Source organism: Gastrolobium bilobum, unplaced genomic scaffold, assembly GCF_033153095.1.
Source record: "Gastrolobium bilobum isolate Gb01-03AN ecotype WA unplaced genomic scaffold, APGP_CSIRO_Gbil_v1 utg34599, whole genome shotgun sequence".
Classification (NCBI taxonomy): domain Eukaryota; kingdom Viridiplantae; phylum Streptophyta; class Magnoliopsida; order Fabales; family Fabaceae; genus Gastrolobium; species Gastrolobium bilobum.
Window position 1 is genome coordinate 167,814 of NW_026897329.1, and position 15,072 is coordinate 182,885.

Sequence of the window (15,072 nt, forward strand, 5' to 3'; positions counted from 1 at the left end):
CATGTAATACTCTATTCAAGAGTGTAGACATAATATAGTTTATAAACAAAAAGTTAATAAATATAACATTCCCCTATATATATATATATATATATATATATATATATATATATATATATATATATACTCAAAGTTAGGTGTACTTATTTAAACAAAAATAAAAAATTACAGTGATACCAATAATACATTATTCAATAGCTTATATAGAAGTATGTGAAAGTTTTATGAAGAGTTTGTTTATGCATGCAAGTATCATTTTCCATATTATAATTTGCAAAATTATCACAATGACATGAGTGAGATGATAATGTGCCACCATTTTTTTCCGCTCATCCTAAGAAGATTGAATGTTTATTAGATCAAGAACCCGTTAGAAAATATATAAAGGTAAGCGTGGATAGTGAAATTAAAGGATCATGATGAAAGATGAAGAAACCTTCTTTCTTGATTCAAAGCCAGTAATTAATGCCCATAATATATATATTGGTTAGAACAGGAACCAATAACATGCGAAAGATTAGAACACATTAACATATACAGAGACTCATCCCTAAATATACCATCCCCATCCAAGCTTGAAAAATGCATATCAAGTTGTATCTCTATCTAATAACTTTAGCATTCATGTCTTTCTTTCCCCCCACTAAGTGTCGCTGAAAAACAATACAAGAAGAGAAAAACATAAAGAAAAACAGAAAAAAAAGTAACACCCAAATTTAACATAGAAGATTGTTTCTCCCCTCCTATAGCAACTCTTGTATGTTAAAATTAATTTGCTTATCAACTAATTCTAGGATACCAGTGTCTCCACCATCATCTTCAATTGCTATATTCAGATCCAAAGAGAGGCTTGGACTTTTATCATCCATAGTCTCTTTTCCTTTGTTTTCAGCAGATAGTGACTTTCTTGCTGATCTTGACACTGAACTGAAGCTTTCACAACTGAAAATGACAATGGCATCCTTGAAAGGAACAGACTCACCACTTGGAAGTGTTATACTTCCACTTTCTATAGCTTGCTTAACACCCTTTTGAGAAAAGTAATCAACTTGCTCCAAGTCTTCCATGAAGAACACCCTATGAGGGTTCTCATTGGCTGCTTCACCAAATCTCTGCAAATAAGTGCTTTCCAACTCATCTCTTGGTCTCTTCCTTTTGGATTTCTCATCAGTGGAATCAGCTCCTTGGGAAGAGAAACTGCTCATACCAATTGTGACAAAGTTACTGTAAGAGCCAAAAACAACCTTAGCTAGCTCCCTTGAGATATCCTCTTTGGCTTGAGAATGCACACCCACAAACAACATACAAGTTTCTTGCTTGTCTTCTCTCTTCATCAATTGGTTCTCTCCTTTTCTCATTCCTGATCTACAACGAAGGACAGTACTTGCAATCTCTGGAATAATTTCTTTATGTTGTGGAACCTTTTTCTCCAAGGCATCACACAGAATCTTAAGATTCTCAGCATTAAGTTCCTTGAACATTTCAGTGCTTTCTAAACCGTCTAGTGCTTCACTTGAAGAAGCTGAGTTGGGGCTAGAGTTGGGATTTGACAAAAGATCTGGTTTAGGGACATTTCTTTCTGGCATGAACATTATGAAGTTGCCATCATAGCAATCATCACCAGTTTCAGTGTATAACTCACATTCTTTTGGTACTTTTTCTGGTTCAGAAATGATTGGCCAATTTAGGTGGCTTTGATGCAAGTTAGACTTTCCTTCATGTGAGGAAACAGAAGTGGGAGATGAAGGAGAGGATGAAACAAATAAAAATGGTTTCTCAAGAATGGAAGGGTGTCTGTGTATTGAATTGCAAATTGAGTTCCATTTCTTGCAAAGATCCTTAAGCCTAGCATTTTCCTGGTTCAGAAAGTAAAAAACAGAAAAAGAATCAGAAACAGTTCAATTTTTTTCTTTTTTGCCTATATATAATTTATATTTTTCTGAACCAAGTGTGACTATTATGATACAAACCTGATCTTCTTCCATTACATAACTTCTCTCTTCCTTACAATTTTGGAGCCATGTTGGCAAGCTAGCAGTGCATACTTTCTTGCTTATACTGTTAGTTATACTCTGAGCTTCTTTTTCAAAATTCATCGAGCAATCCCTGCAGCAAGTTAGGTGCTTTCGGACTTCTACTCTATATTCATAAGGCACATCCTTGAATAACACCTTGCTTCTATCCTGAGCTTTAAAATCACTAAAAAAATGTGAAACAACAGAGAGGTTACAACAAAGAACTCAATAGGACAAGGAAAAAGATGAATTTATAAAAGGAAAAAAATTTTTATCTGAAACAAGCAATAGATAAATATAGGAGAATTAAAAAATTACCTGTGAAAATTTAAACTTAGGCTCAAGCTGCCAACAGGAATAGTGAAAGGATGAAGATCCCAAATAGTTTCTAGGGATGGGAGACATATTTTACACTTCATGTATGTTTTAAAAGTTGCAATTCCCATAAGCCAAAGTCTACTATTCTCCCCACTTCCACTGACCAAATTTTTTAGCTCCATGACCATATGTTCTACAGAACAGTAATAGTTGGTTTTTTGGTCACAATAATTTGACCAGAATTCAAACAACCATTTTAGATCACCCAAATAAAGAATAACCCCTCTTCCCACATAACTTTTCACAAGGCTTCTTACCTCCACAAGCTTCTGTTGAACTTCCTCCTTACTAATGTTCCTGAAGCATATAAGAGGAAGACTCACAAATTGAACATACCTCAAGTCTCCAGGAACATTGCCTACTTCAAACCTATCCATCACTCCCCTAGCTACTCCCTCAGCATTAGCAAGACTCTCCCCCACAATCACTGTGTTTCTTCTCCTCTTCACCAATTCACTCAACACACTAGTTACATCATCATTATTCACATGGTCCATAGGCTTGATGAATGAAGCCCCACCTTGACCAAAAGGCCTAGATGGAGATATATTACCACCCAAAAGAACTTGAGGCTTGGTGCTTTCTTTGGAATGGCTCCTATCAGGAGGATTTTGTGAACAAACTTCCATTGAAACAGTTTGTTCAACCCTGCTTTTAACAAGGGTGCTAGAGAAACCAGCTTCTCTCATGACTCTACTCACACTTGGGTCATCAAGGATGGAGATTATGAGCTGTTCCACCTCAATTTTCAAAGCCAAAATATGTTGCTGCTGGTTCTCAATAGATCCACGGCGTTGGTGAGCCTGAGCACGTTTGAAGGCTGCAACCAATGCATTGGAAAGTGAAGGAGTGGAATACTGAGGACCCAAAAGTGGGCTTGGTGTGGAAGCTGGTAAACGGTTGAGTGCAACATTGAAACAAAGCTCAAGAGCTTTGCATTGAAGAGGGTGAGAATGGCACTGAAGACAAGCCTTGCGTAGAAGTCCTGTGGAAGTTGCAAGCATAGCACTAGCAACATGCAGAGGAGTCACTTGTGCATGGCCTCTTCTTGTTGCAAGATTAACTGCTTGTTTAACAACAGTTGCAGCCTCTGGTGTCAGAGCCTGAAGCTGTATACTGCAAATACCTCCTCTCATCTTTCTCAACTTGCTTCTATCAGTAATAGCTCACAGAGATATAGTAAGTACAAAGGTTAGACCAGGCTTAAAGGATTCTTGGAACAATGGGGTTCATTTGGTTTGAAATATAGTACAAAACAAAGGCTATACTAGCTTAGGAGGATACCGAAATCTATGATGGTTTATACTTTGTTTTGGTACACTATAGCAATGTCTGCAACTGCAAGATATAGATATTATGTGAATTTTGTGCCTTTCTTGTCAGTGAGGGAAATTTTGGCTTTTAATGTGAAAGTGGATTGTATGTGATATATGCAACTTTCTCTTTCTTTCTTGTACATGTAAAGGTATGTGGATTATCAAAAGCTTCTACTCAATATTGAGGGAACTATAAAATATAAAGCAAAGTAAGAAGATTTAGCTTTAAACACTTTGAATGGAATAATCACTTTTGTTAAGAATAAGCTCAAAACTTGAAGATGGAAAGAGAGAGAGAGAGAGAGAGAAAAGGAGAGTGAGAAAAAGAGAAAGTGAATAAAAGGAAGAGAGGACTGTCTGTCTGTTTGAATGGACAGGGAACTACAGTGGTAGTGGGCTTTAGCTTTTATCTTTTCTCGAGGTGAAGATGGAATAATAATGCCTTGAATGATTGATTGAATAATGAATGAATCACAAACTCCAAATAAAACAGATTGCATGAAAACCAATGTTTCTTAAAATATGTCACTTTGTCTCTCTTCTAATTCATTCCAAAAAGTTGGCTTTCTTCAACTTCTTAATGACTCTCTATATCATGGTTTTATGTTGCCTGACACATTTTGAAAAATAAGATGACAAGAATGGTTGAAGGGAAGATAATGGAAAAATGACTCGGTCTTTTTAACATATCTTCCATTTAATATATATATATATAAAAGGAAGGGTTACGATTATTTTTTTTTTTTTTTTACAATTCTTACAATATTAAATATGTATTTTGAAAAGTATAAATACTTGAAAGTGTATTTCCTGAAATATATAGTTGAAGTTGTAAAAATAAAATTATAAACATAATATAAACCATATATATATATATATATATATATATATAGTAAACATTTCTACAGCAACTTTAGATAAGCTTATCTACAGCTGTCATTTTTAACTATATTCTCCCGGGAGAATATAGTTATAACGTTAAAGTTGCTCTTTTTTCTCTCTCCTCATTTACTTTTCAGAACTTTTTTGCTTACGTGGAGAGAGAGAAAATAGCAACTTTAACGTTATAACTATATTCTCCCGAGAGAATATAGTTAAAAATAGCATCTGTAGATAAGCTTATCTAAAATTGCTGTAAAAATATTTTTGCCTATAAGGAGAAAGTATATCGCAGACAGAGGAAATTCTACTTAAATCTTTTTAAGTCACATACTCCAATTTTTACTAATTGAATCATTTCCTAATTAACAAAGGTAGAAAAGGGTACACCAAGAAAATAATAAACATTATTTAATTCTTCTTTGTCCATTAGATTTTATTATCGTAATTTAAATTTATGATCTCTTTATAATTCCTCATATTTTAACTATTTGTGTTATGCGCAAATGATCAATGTACTTTTCTTTTTTTGGTTAAGTGTCACTGTTCTATATTATTATCGAGTAGAATTGCTTTCGAGTTGAAGAAATAATAAAGTAAAAAAATTATATAGTTAAATATATTGAGACTTTTATACTTATGTAGTGCTAAAAAACGAAGTATGTTTTTCAGACGTCATAGTGCAATACAAAAGTAATTTTAGTTCACTGGAATATGCTTTTAGTTATCTGTAGAAGGCAGTGTGTCAACTATATTCCTTGGGAATCAAAGTTAAAAAACAAGGCAATTATTTACAAAAAAAAAAAAACACAAGGCAATTTATAATAGACTTGAACGCATACAATTCTAGTTGCCTAGAATTCTCAATTCTGAGAAATAATTCTGGTCCACTATTTTTAATTATAGTGGACAAATTTTCACGAAACACTATGAAGCTGGGTCAAAATAAACCAGAAAATAGAAAAACACATACTAACTGGGGAGAAAAAAGTTTTAGTAAGGGATTAGTATTTTTTATTTTGTAGGAAATAATTTTATCCCTTATATACATATAAAGGTATGTGAGGTCTATTTTTTTCTCTCTTCTCTTCGTATAGTTTCATATCGGGCTCATACACTTTTATATAGTGTAGGAGAAAAAATTATTTTCTAACATTAATCCTTTTTAATAATGTATTCTAACCTAAATGGGGGGGAGGGGATTGGTTATGCGATATAAACGTCAGACATCAACAAATGTTTGTGAGAACGCCTGTGTAGACTGGATTAGCCTCAAGGCCCATTTGAGTATTAATCCATCCTTAGTTCTGGGCTAGGCCCTCCTTATCTACGATAAAAGAAAAAGAATATGGCTTGTTTGAAATATAAAGTTTCATGTTGGAACAAAAGCAACAAAGCATTAACTTAGCCGTTGGAACAAAACACAAGACTGTTGAAATAACATTATTGTAAAAATAAAAAATAAAATTCAATTTCTGTTCAACAACAGAAGGATAATTTTTATGCAAGAGACATAATTTAGGTGGATCTCACCAAAAAAAATATGATATAAAAATCGATGTGTGTGTAATAGGAGAATAAATTTCTACTAAAACGGGAGAAATTATTCTCCTAAAAACAAGTCAATTTTTTTTTTTGAAAAAAGGGTAGGATATTGTAACAACTAATTAGTGTTACTACCAATCAATTTTACCGTTAGATTCGATTATGTTGATCCAACGGTTATATTTATTTTCACATTTGTATAGTTATGATTTCTCATATTTAATGTATAAAGTATTAAATATGAGAAATCATAATCATACAAAGATGAAAATAAATATAACCGTTGCATCAACATAATCGATTTAACAGTGAAATTGATTGGTAATAATATTGATAATAACACTAATTAATTATTACAATATCCTTTCCCTTGAAAAAAAACCACATTACCCGTTGAAGTTGGAACAAAAGCTCCAAAGCACTTGTTGTAAATTATTGTAGATTACTCCCAACAAATGAAGATTACTCCCAAGATGACAATGTTGCCCGGGACTTTTGCCGTACATTATTGTCAATTACCATTGAATTTCTTATATACTTCTCTAATTCATCCTCCAAAGAACTAAAGTAGCCAAATTCTATTGCTTGCTACTGCAATCGGTTGAATTCCAGTTTCAGAAATTCAAGATTATCCATTTTATTCCTTGATGGGGGAATTGTTTAACTTGTGAATTTGGGTTTTATTAAGGTGACATTTTTTTTTATTGATAGAAAGTATAGATGGGGTTAGACGAGGTGTTAGATTTTTTTTTTGAAATATTTCAATCGGTTCATCGCTTCGCGACTAGTCCGATTCGGGGCAGGTCCAGAATTAAGACTTTAAACCTCTCCTAAAGGTGTTAAGCTTTTCCTTAGCTACTTTACCATCTTGAAAATGTTTGGTTAACCCATTTCATTGCTTAATTAAACGAATACATGAGAAGAAAGGATTTGGATATTCTTAATTTTTAAAATCATCTTGTAATTCTCTAAAAGTAAAAATAATTAGCTTTCGCCTCCATTTGCCTTCCAATTTATCATTGAAGAATCAATTTAATGTTAATGATAAATAAAGTATCGAAAATGTCAGTGCAAGTACTGATATTTTATTTTATTATTTTCAAACAATCTATGTGCGAAGGAATGGGGGGATATTTGAAACTTTTACGTGTTTCATTTAATGGGAAAGTATGTATCATTTTGAAGGACACAAAGTTATATTATTTTAAGAGAGAAAAAGACAAATCATACGAGAGATAATGAATAGGAAAAGTTTTAAAAGTGTAGGTACCACTTTTTATGAGAGTGAAAATATATAACTTTTTATTCTGTAAGTTGTGTTTTTTTTTTCATTTAAAAAACAAAAAAATATTTTTGTAGTTACTGCAGATAAATTATCTGCATTTGCTCCCAAAACGACGTCGTTTTGGGATTGAAATATTAAAAAATTATAATTTTAAAGACTATAATAATCCTGAAATAAATTAAAATTACAAAAACACCATAATTTTCGTTCCAAAATGACGTCGTATTGAGCTTACTTGCAGAAAAAACGAACCCTTTAAAAAAAAACCACAACTTATGTCTTTTTAAAAAAAATAATTTCCCCAACATTTATTACCAACTATTTATCCTTAGCATAACTTTAATTTACCCTCTCACATTTTTTCAGGAAAAACTTCAACCAGACAAATATTGAGAAAAATGAATCCACTTGGGTTTGGATCGAAAACAATTTAAAGTTTTTTTGTGTGTACAACTTGGAGGCTATTCCTGTTAAATCTCATCCGGTCATCTTGTCCTCAGAGTACGACCCGAAAGTTACCCGAACAACAGGTGCATTGAACTTCGCTATCGAAGAAAGGATGAGACTAATACCCCTTCGAGTAGGGATGGCAAAAATGAGCCAACCCGTCGGGTTGGCTCGTAACCCGCACAAAACGAGCCGGGTTGGGTTGGCAAAAATGAGCTGCCAGCTCGATTTAGCCCGACCCGAGCCAACCCGAGCTCAAACGAGCCAGCTCGCGGGTTGAACGAGCCGGGTTACTTTTTTTTTTTTTTTTAATACAATGGACTTTACTGATGGATTCTCCACTGATGGACTTCTTTTATTTTTTATTTTTTGGCTTTACATACGTTTTATGGTTATCGTGAGTTAGAGTAATTCAAAAAATCACGATAAATGACTCTTGTGATTCGTGGAGTGGTTTGTGTTTCATTTAATGTTTTTGGATTTTGTAAACTACTCTACTTGTAGTTGGACTGCAAAATACAATAATTTTATACAGGAAAACAAACCACAAAAATTAAATTTTTTGAGCCAACCCGCTAGCCAATATTTTGAGCTAACCAACCCGCGAGCCAACCCACTAGCATCATTTCGAGCTAACTCGCGAGCTTTTTTTGAGCCAACCCGTGAGCTTTTTTACGAGCCAACCCGCGAGCTGATTATCGAGCCAACCCGCGAGCCAACCCTAACCCGGCTCGGGTCGAGCCGGGTTGGATTTTCTGGCTCGTTTTTTTTTCGAGCCAACCCGACCCGACCCATTTTTTTCGGGCTGAATGCGGGTTGGGCCGGGTCGAGCCGGGTTGGCCCGTTTTGCCAACCCTACCTTCGAGGAGAGAGACATGTCCTCTCGCCCCAAAAGATTTTTCAAGAATTTGAGACTAAACTCTGTTTTAAGTAAATTTTTGGAAACTCATTTGCTAACTGAGCTACCCTTAGAGTTAAACAATTTAAAGTTTTAGATTTGTATTATTATTTTGTCTTTTCTACAATATTAAATTTCTTAGATTCTTTTTTATATAAACCACATATATCCTTCACGAAAGCCAATCTTGTTCGGGGCGAGTCTAAGATTAAAGCTTTAAACCTTTTCCAAATATGGTATTGGGGAGAATCAAACACATGCTCTAATCCTCACCTGCTCAACTCTCATATTCCAATTAAGCTACCATCATTTGGTAAATTTCTTAGACTTTAATTTTTCATTAAAATACTTACCTTTTTTAAAAATTAAAATCTTATAAATTAGAAGTGTTAAATTAACACATATTAAGAACACATTTCGATGGATTTTTTTGAAAATTATTATTATTTTAAAAAAGTGCTTCTATAATACATATTAAAACTTTAAACTTGATTTTCAAATATGTTTTTATCAAAAATAAAAAAGTTGTCTTGCTCAAGTCAACTTATAAATATTTATGGGTTTAACGTCTCTCATATTATAGGAGATAAAATTATTAACTATACACACATAAAAGTGTGCGTAGTCCTGACATTAAACCAAATATTTATAAATAAATATTATAGATAATTTGCTAATAAGGGATAGAATAACATATTTTATTTTTGGTACATATAATCATATATCTTTTTTTGTTTTGGTAGACATGATCATATATCTTTGAGTCCATTGTAAGAGGAATGTTATATTTATAAACTTTTTGTTTACAAACTCTTACAAATTACACTAAGTATGACCGGTCATATTTCAATCAAGAGTGTATGATCAGTCATATTTAATGTAATTTGTAAATGGATCCTTCCCCCGTTGTAATTGGAAATGATTTTTTTTTTCTGTTACATTGGAATGATTTTTTTTATATCTCTTTTAAAGGTACATCATAGAAGAAATTTCAACCACGAACAACAATTGGAATGATAATTTCTTCTTATTCATTTTAGGACCTATGTTATCAGAATTTGATCCTTGATTTGTCTACAAATACTTGAGATTTTTAAAATGATATGGTCATAACAAGTTTCATTTCCATTGCAATATGAATTTATAAATTGAGTTTGACAATCGTCAAAGTTAAAACAAATGAATAACTACAAAATAATAATAAGATAAAAGTATTTGTCATTTTAAATAGGATTCGTTTTTTCTGCAGTTACTGCAGATAATCTGCAGTAAGCCAATACGACGTCGTTTTGGGGCAGAAATCGTGATGTTTTTGTAATTTTAATTTATTTCAGGGTTATAATAGTCTTTATATTTATAATTTTTTAAGATTTCAATACCAAAACGACGTCGTTTTGGGAATAAATGCAGATAAGTTATCTGCATTAACTGCAGAAATATATTTCCCTTTTAAATAATACAATTTTGGGTATTCAAAAAAAATAAATAATAAATTTTGTGTCATTCTAAATGAAACTATCAGTGATGGCGCCACTTGTTACTCAGTGGTGCCTTGGCACTAACAAATTTTTAAAAATGGTACAAATTTTCTTTAAATATTATAGTATAACCTTAGCATGAGTTGAATTTTTAAAAATAATATATCTTTGGCACCAACTTAATTCTATATGGTTGGATCTTTTGGCACCAGCTGCATTTTACTTCTAGCTCCATCGCTCGCTGGAAACTACATTTTTGTGTGTTTTGTCATTTTCTTTTTTTATAAAATTAGGAAGAAAAAGAAGGCGGAGGAGAGAGAATGTAAAAATAAACCAAAAGATATAATTTTATAAAAATGAGATAATTTTATGTTCGTTTAAAATGACAAACAGTTTTCGCTAATAATAACGGAAAATAAAAATAAAAAAGTAATTAAACGAACTACATAGAAGGTTTGAAATTGCAGGTTCGGAATTAGGTTTGGAAAGCCGTTTGTATCTATTAGTCTGAACGAACCCGCTTCTGGGTTTCCCTCCCAATTGGATAATTTGGATTCACAGAGAGAGAGAGAGAGAGAGGAAATGGAAGAAGGTGGCATCTTCGTTGTCTCAGATCCAGAGCCTTGCGGTGGTGTTGGAGGTACCAATGTTTTTGCCCTACTTCTTCCCTCTTTCTTGATTCTACTCTCTCTCTCTCTCTCTCTGAAATCGCAACTCTTCGTTTCTGTCACTATAGCCTAGGGTTTTCTAATTCCTGTCTTTTGCAAATTTGTCACCAAATTCTTAATAATTTCTTCATATTTACCCTCTTGTACTTGACGACGAAATGTTGCTTTCAGTTAGGGTTTTCTAGGTCATGTCCCGATTGAAACCACTTGCGGGTAGTTTCAATCGGTAGGTTCATCTACTAACTGAAGCTCCCAAGTCCAAACGAAATTCTAGATGCAAATCTGGATCTTTTGAGGTATGTTATGTTTATGCCAGGAGTAATTGGAAATGGGTTGCAGTTGCAGGTCAAAAAACAAAGAGAGGAAAAGTGGTGAAGGGGGATTCTGCTTCTGTGGGAGTGGGAGCTTCCCAGAAGAAATTGCTGGCTGACATAACCAACATGCACCAACAGCAGCAGCGCCTACAACCCTTTAACCAACAAGCAAAGCAGCACTCTGCACCACTTGCTACAGCTGACCAGCTTCTCAACGTACATTATTCTTGATTATATCTTTTGCCTTATGACAGATGATTCATTTCCTTTTGTTTCTCTCGTTGTTTTAACACTTTACCGATGGATATTTTGAATCTGTTTCCCAGGAAAATGCAATGTTGATGAAGCTTCTAGCTAACAGAAAGTAATCCTTTGTGTAAATTCGGTCTACTTTTTCTATCTTCTATCTGCGGTTAATGTAATTATGGTGGTAATAGTTTTCATTTACTGGGGTTTCCTCAACTTGTATGGACAGTGCGATAATAGAATCATGTAAAGCAGAGCTACAAAAGTCTCAAAGAGATTTTCAAAAACTGCGGAAGCAAAATTCAGAACTTGCCCAGACAAATACTCAAATGCTGGTGGTACTGACCAAAATGTTTTAACAGCTGAATTTTTTAATCTTGCTGAAATTCAAATATACTATTGTTGATGTGTATTGCTTTATCTGTCTTTGCAATGCAGGAGCTTAATTCAAGTAGACAGAGGGTGAGTTTTGAAAACCATTGGTGCATATAACACCTACTGCTTTCATTTTTTCTTTTATGCCGTATTAACATTGAACTTGTTGCCATCCAGCTAAGGGAACTTCAGCATGAACTTGGAAGCAAAAATGGTATACTCAGAGCTATGAAATTAGAAGTGATGGTCAGTTCAACTCATATCCAAGCATATGAATTGCAGAGGAGCGAGTGAGAAAGGCTTAATTTTGTTTTTGACTGTTACAATTTTCTTTCCCTAGGCAAAAGAGAACACTGAAAAATTGAAGCATGAAATTGATGCAGATGAGGTACTTTATGAATTTTCCTTTATTGGTTTCTTCTGCTGGTTGTTCTTTACTCCCAGCTCACTGGCACTGCAACAACCTGCCCATTTCTTACCTACTGTTAGGTTGGAGCATCTCAGAATATGCAGTCAGATCAAACGTTTCAACATAACAGGGAGGGTGCCAAAAGGAAGAGAGTGTCCAAATCTCAACGTAATTAGTGTACTCAACCCACTTTGTATATATATATATATATATGTGTATATACAAAATTTAATGTAGATATCTTTTAAATTGGTCTTTCCCTTATGCAGCTCCTGCACCTGCTGTCATTAAACAAGTTAAATCCACAGAAAAAGTTGAAAACCAGAGGTATCATTTTGAGTTTATTTGCTATTCTGGACTAATGTCTGAACTCCGAAGTTGGACTCTTGGCTACTTAGGAACAAGGAGCTTATATGTCTCTCTTGAATATGGACACAGGTGTTGTTTGAGAAGACAATCTGCAAGGTTCAAAGCTGAAAAACCAGGACCAAGAGAAGACTTCTTTGAGGCAGATCAAATCAAATATGATGTTTCGCATCTAGAAGAAAATTTGGCAAATGAAAATGGACCAACATCATTAGGATCCAAAGTTCATGAAAAAGCCAGGGAAAATGCTGAATGTAATTGTATAGAGCTTATCTCTTTTTGTTATTTTATCATGTTATCAGTTGTTTATGCATATTTTTTTCATGCAGCTACAGGACCTACTAACACTGAGCAAGTTCTTTCCAAAAAGAATATTGAAAAGAGGTAAAAGCTTGTATATACTTCCACTTTCTGACTGGGTTTGAATGGCTGCAATTGGAATTTGTGAGTAATAAGAGAATTAAAATCCCGTTGCCTGTCTTCGAGAATAATTTACAGGCAGAGTTTGAGAAGGCAATCTGCAAGGTTCAAAGCTGAAAAACCAGGAGAGACAGAAGACTCCTTTGATGGAGATGAAAACAAATATGATGTCTGGCATCTACCGGAAAATTTGGCAAATGAAAATGGACCAACATCATTAGGATCCAAAGTTAATGAAGAAGCCAGAGAAGATACTAAATGTAATTGTGCACGAGTTATTGCCTTTTTTTATTTTTCATGTTATCAGTCCTTTATTCATATTGTTTGCGTGCAGCTTCAGGACCTACTAATACTGAGCAAGCTCATGCCAAGAAGAATGTTGAAAAGAAAAGGTATGTTTGTATATACTTCCACTTTCTGACTGGGTTTGAATGGCTGCAATTGTAATTTGTGAGTAATTAAGAGAATTAAAACTGTGTTACACGTCTTCGAGAATTATTGACAGGCATAGTTTGAGAAGGCAATCGGCCAGTTTCAGGCCTGAGAGTCCAGAACCAACTGAAGACTTATTTGAGGTAGATGATGCAAAATTTGCTATCTCCCATTTAGGTGATAATATGTCAGAAAAAAGTCGTCCAACAACATCAAGTGTAACTTCAGGACAAGAAAACAATTCTTCTACGGTTGATCCTCAGGAAATTCGAAGATCATCTGTTGGGCGGCCATTGCGTCGAACAGTTGAGAAGGTTGTGTCCTACAAGGAAGTTCCACTTAACGTGAAGATGCGGAGAGATAATTGAATTGAGTCAATTTTATGTCAGGTTCTCACGGAATTATCATTAACTTTGTAGAGAAGAGTGGAAACTTGAAAGCATGATATGCTGATGTACGTTCTATAGTGCATGGTGATGGGGTTCTACTGATTTTTTGAATAGCTTCTTGTTTAGGGCTTTCCATAATTGAAAACTGATGTACGTTCTATTGTGATCATCGTTAGATGATAATATTTTATCCATCAGTGATATCCTTACCTCCTCCCCTACCTCTCCTTCACATTGTAAATTCAAGTATGGGTGGCGGACACGTGGTTGTTCTATGTTTTCAGAACGAAAAAGGAGTTTACAGCTAAAGAAAGAAAAAGTTGTCTACGTCAGGTGATGTAAATTGCTTCAATCAATTTTGATATCCCAAACAAAAAATTTCATCTGGGCCTAGAAGGTATGAGTTCTTTAAGCCCATTTAGATAGAGCAATGATGATAGTAGGTGGCTAGGCGAATATGAAAATGGAATCTCCGAAGGGTCTGTTCCCATGCAGACTTTCATATATCCATGGCATTTAGCTGCATAAAGTCACCTACCGGAATTTCTGTCTTTCAAAGTTTAGGAGCATGGATATTATATGTACCTTGTTTTTTTGATACAAATTTATCTTGTTCATATTGTTACAGCTTACAACCAGTAAAACTGATGAAGATGTTACTTAATATTTATTCATTTCCCTGATTCAAAGTGTGATTACAATTAATAGCATTGCCTTCCTGAAACAGAATTAAGACACGCTGCAAGAATTTTTTTCACGAGTAAAGTTATACTTACAACTTATTTATCGTTTATAATCTCTTACAATCATATTTTAACCGTTGATTTTCGCTAATCAATGGTTATTATTTTCGCATATCAAACTCATTAATTATTAATTCGCAATAAATGATAAATGTTGATTGACAGAAATCAACGGTTGAAATAATTATAAGAGGTTATAAACGAAAATAGGTTGCAAGTATAATCTTCTTCTTTTTTTAGAGTAAATATCCTTTTTGGTCCCTGGTAATATTCACGAAGCTCTTTTTGTTCCCTAGCAATAAAAAAGGGACATCGTGTTCCCTTAAATTATAAAAAACAAGCCACGTTAGTCCTTCCGTTAAATGGCATCCAACGACCAATGTAACGGTGCACACTTGATACGTTAGTTTGCTAACGCGGAATGAAGTAGTCCACCGAGGAAATAAGACGACGATGTTTTGAACATCAG

General features: G+C 34.0%; 2 protein-coding genes across 2 annotated transcripts; one reads left to right on the forward strand and one right to left on the reverse strand.

Moving 5' to 3' along the window:
* Nucleotides 1–643: 643 nt before the first annotated feature.
* On the reverse strand, nt 644–3,529 carry LOC133306045 (protein SMAX1-LIKE 3-like). The gene is made up of 4 exons (XM_061506319.1): nt 2,950–3,529; nt 2,334–2,913; nt 1,971–2,199; nt 644–1,856 (listed from the first exon to the last, which is right to left on the reverse strand). Exons 1-4 carry the CDS (start codon nt 3,527–3,529, stop codon nt 744–746), a joined length of 2,502 nt encoding a protein of 833 aa, XP_061362303.1. The 3' UTR covers nt 644–743.
* A 7,294-nt stretch (nt 3,530–10,823) lies between these two features.
* Nucleotides 10,824–13,839, forward strand: LOC133306021 (shugoshin-1). The gene is made up of 12 exons (XM_061506286.1): nt 10,824–10,881; nt 11,249–11,439; nt 11,550–11,587; nt 11,699–11,807; nt 11,908–11,931; nt 12,022–12,090; nt 12,185–12,232; nt 12,334–12,421; nt 12,523–12,580; nt 12,692–12,873; nt 13,374–13,431; nt 13,545–13,839. Exons 1-12 carry the CDS (start codon nt 10,824–10,826, stop codon nt 13,837–13,839), a joined length of 1,218 nt encoding a protein of 405 aa, XP_061362270.1.
* Nucleotides 13,840–15,072: the final 1,233 nt, after the last annotated feature.